At 41.5% G+C, this 3873-nt stretch overlaps 1 protein-coding gene across 1 annotated transcript; it reads right to left on the reverse strand.

Moving 5' to 3' along the window:
• Positions 1-1828: 1828 nt before the first annotated feature.
• On the reverse strand, positions 1829-3496 carry LOC110942765. The gene has a single exon (XM_022184530.1). The coding sequence runs from the start codon at positions 3494-3496 to the stop codon at positions 1829-1831; it is 1668 nt and encodes a 555-aa protein (XP_022040222.1).
• Positions 3497-3873: the final 377 nt, after the last annotated feature.

A 3873-nucleotide genomic window follows, 5' to 3' on the forward strand; every position in this document is an offset into this window, starting at 1 on the left:
CAGTAATGATGATATCATCAACATAATCCAATACATAACACATCACTGAATCTCTACTATAGACAAATAGAGAAGTGTCAGAAACACACTGAGAGAAACCATCAGCAATAAGAGTAGAAGAGAGCTTGGAAAACCAAGCTCTGGGAGCCTGCTTCAGGCCATAAAGCGCCTTCTGCAGAAGACAAACATGATGTGGTCTAGAAGCGTCAACAAAACCCTGAGGCTGTGACATGTACACCGTTTCAGATAAGTCACCATGAAGAAAGGTATTGTTGACGTCAACCTGCCGAATAGACCACCCACGAGAGAAAGCAATAGAAAGAACAATCCGAATAGTGGTGGGTTTGACTACTAGACTAAATGTCTCAGTATAGTCAATACCCTCAGTATGGTGAAAACCCTTTGCTACAAGCCGTGCCTTGTAGCGACTCACAGAACCATCAGGATTTCTTTTAATCCTGTAGACCCACTTGCAACCAACAATGTTGGTACCAGTGGGAGCCGGAACCAAACGCCACGTTTGGTTGGCATACAAAGCATCCATCTCAGCACGCATCGCATCCCACCAAACAGACCACTGCTGAGCCTAACAAAAAGAAGTAGGCTCTGTGGTGGGAGCAGTAGTGGCATAAAACACCACATGATCAGGAAACTGTCTAGGCTGACGAGTATGGTCACGAGAACGAGTAACCATATGATGCATAATAGGAGGAGGAGGAGGAGGAGAAGAAGAAGAATAATAATAAGAAGAAGAAGAAGAAGGAGGAGGAGGAGGAGGAGGAGGAGGAGGAGGAGGAGGAGGGGGAGGGGGAGGAGGTGGAGGAGATGATGATGAACCAGAAAAAGAAGTCGAATGAGAAAAAGAAGAAGGCGTAGGAGAAGGAGAAGCAAAAGATGAAGGAGGAGGAGGAATGAAAAATGGAAGGGAGTCAGAAGAAACATGAGAAGAGGACGATGAAGGAACAGATGAAGTACTAGGAATCTCAAAAATCGTCTCAAAGAATCGAACATGTCGAGACGTATAAGTACGAGACGTGTGAGGATCATAACAAAGATATCCAAGATGAGATGGAGCATAGCCAATAAAGATGCAAGGAATGGATTTAGGTGAAAGCTTATCCGTTCTAGTATCACCAAGAAACGGATAACACAAACACCCAAATGTGCGAAGAAACGAATAATCAGGTGAATCACCAAATAATGTCTCAAAAGGAGACGAATAGTGAATAACCGGTGAAGGCAACCGGTTAATAAGATAAGCAGCAGTAGCATAAGCATCATACCAAATTTTCTTTGGTAAGTGAAAATGAAACAACAAAGCACGAGCAATCTCAGAAAGATGACGATTTTTACGCTCGGCTACCCCATTTTGTGGGGGTGTGTAAGGACACGAGATACGATAAGCAATACCAGACTCGGAAAGAAATCGAACCATGGGTCCATGAATGAGCTCAGGAGCACCATCACACTTAAGGTGTTTGATGGTGCATGAGAAAAGGTTCTCAACAAGCGGTTTAAAGTGACGAAACGAATCAACCGCCTAAGAACGATGTGTAAGAGGATAAATCCATGTGAATCTACTAAAATCATCAATAAATGTAATGAAATATCGATAACCATCACGAGACAAAACAGGAGAGGGTCCCCAAATATCACAATGAATCACATGTAATGGTACTATAGAGTGAGATACACTCGAATCAAACGGTAAACGTGTAGATTTCGATGTACTACAAGCAACACAATGAGAACACATGGATTTATCTAAAGTACATAAGAATGAAAAATGAGCCATAACTCCATCATATGGATGTCCTAAGCGAGAGTGCTACGTCTCTCGAGAAACAGCTGCAATAGTAGTCAATAAATACAGCTGATAAGGACTACCACGCGTGTGGTGGAGGAGCTGTCCCGTGAGGCTCTGAATAATCAAACCAACATGAGAAAAAGTAATAGTAAGTGGATGATCAATCACAAGCTGAGTAATAGATAGTAAGTTCTTGGCTAGGCCAGGAACTACTAAGACATGTCTAAGTGTGATGGTACTACTAGATAAGCGCAAATGAGCAAAACCAATATGAGATATAGCAAGAGATGTACCGTCACCAATAACAACCTGATCAGTACCGGTATAAGGACCCGAATAAAAAACAAGTGATAGCTCACCAGTCATATGTGCGGAAGCTCCTGAATCTGGAATCCACGAGTCAACCAAATCGCATGCGGATGACAAGTCGGCTACAAACCCAAACTGACCAGTAACACCAGAATTCACTGGGCCAGAACTTGAAACACCAGAAGGCCCACTAACTAATCCAGTAACAGAATGAGCCCAGTTCGCAAAGTGATTTGGGCCAAAAGCTGATCCAATACCACTATTATTATTATTATTTGGGCTATGTACATCAGTAACAGTAGGGACAGGCCCAAGAACACCCGGTAAACCACTAGGGATATTATAACTCGGTGAAAGCCCAGAAACATTAGAACCAGTGTCTCCAAGTAATCGTGAATCAGGTCTTCCCTCAACTTGACCTGGTATACTTCCCCCAAAATAAGGAACCCTAAATCCAAAATTCGATCCATAACAATCTGCGACATGTGCGCTATAACCTCTAATTCCATCAGCAGACCACCGATTTGATGATTGATTAAAGCCTCCTCGTTGATTTCCGTATCTACCACCACTACGACCACCACGTGGCCTCCAACGTCCACCAGAATTGAACCGGTGATAACGATTACTAGCACGGTGTCCAGGTTTGTCACAAATTTGACATACAATAGTCATTTGAGAAGAGGAATCAGTGTGTGGTGGAGGTGGTCGTACAGTCATGGCTGCCATGGCAGCTATTGGAACAGAGTGTGAGACTTGACTTTGTTTTAGACGAGATTCAAAGGTCAGCAATTTTGCTCTGAGTTGAGAGAATGTTGGTTTTGAATCTGAATTTTCAATATTTGTGACAAACATTCGAAAATCTGAGTGTAAACCATTTAGGATTTGTAATATCAAACTTTGCTTTGTGATTCGATCACCTAGAGCAATCAACTGATCAAATAAACTTTTTGTCTCATCGCAAAAATGAATCACTGATTTATCTTCTTGTTTTAAACAATGAAACTGAGTTCGAATGTAATTTTGATTAGCGAATACCTGCTGTGTAAACAACTCTTCATGTTTTTGCCATAACTCTGCAGATCTAGAAGAATCTCGAGCCAAATGAATCAGCGATGAAGACAAGTTTGCAAAGATGAAAGCTGATACATATGCATCTGATTTGTCCCAAGCAGTTCTAGCTTCCTCAGATTCCGGTGGATCACAATTGATATTAAGGTGTTGAAGAAGACCTAATGTCTTCAAAATCAGAGTTATTTGATGCTTCCAGTTCAGGTAATTTGTTTCATCAAGTTTGATCGGCATTAGATTCATAACATTCTGAAATGGATTCGAATTTGATGTAGTAATTGTTGAAGTTCGAGAATGAGAAACTGACATAGTGAATTACAGATCAAAGGATTGAAGAACAGAAAGATTGGAGAAGAAAACAGAGAAATCGGAGAAGAAAGAGAAAGAAGAATGGCCGGAGAAATGATCGGAAATGGAGAGAATGGAAGGATCTGGAAACTATGGCTCTGATACCATGAAGAAATGGTTCAGGCTCATATCATAACAGAAAATGAAAGGTTAGTTATGTTTACAACAAACTCCTCTATATGCAGAGGTAACCGACCTAACCAACCTAACTAACACAGCTCTGAAACATTGGAAGGTTTTAATGGGGCGGTGGAATTGGGTAAGGATAAGGCGGTGAAATTTAACAAAGGTGGGGAAAGTCTCGGATTTGTATTTTAAAGGGTAGACCCACACGAAGT

The sequence above is a fragment of the Helianthus annuus genome, chromosome 5, assembly GCF_002127325.2.
Source record: "Helianthus annuus cultivar XRQ/B chromosome 5, HanXRQr2.0-SUNRISE, whole genome shotgun sequence".
NCBI classification, from domain to species: Eukaryota; Viridiplantae; Streptophyta; class Magnoliopsida; order Asterales; family Asteraceae; genus Helianthus; species Helianthus annuus.

Excerpts from the sequence above, each read along its gene's own strand:
- LOC110942765 (XM_022184530.1), bottom strand. The coding sequence starts at position 3,496 with ATGTCAGTTTCTCATTCTCGAACTTCAACAATTACTACATCAAATTCG.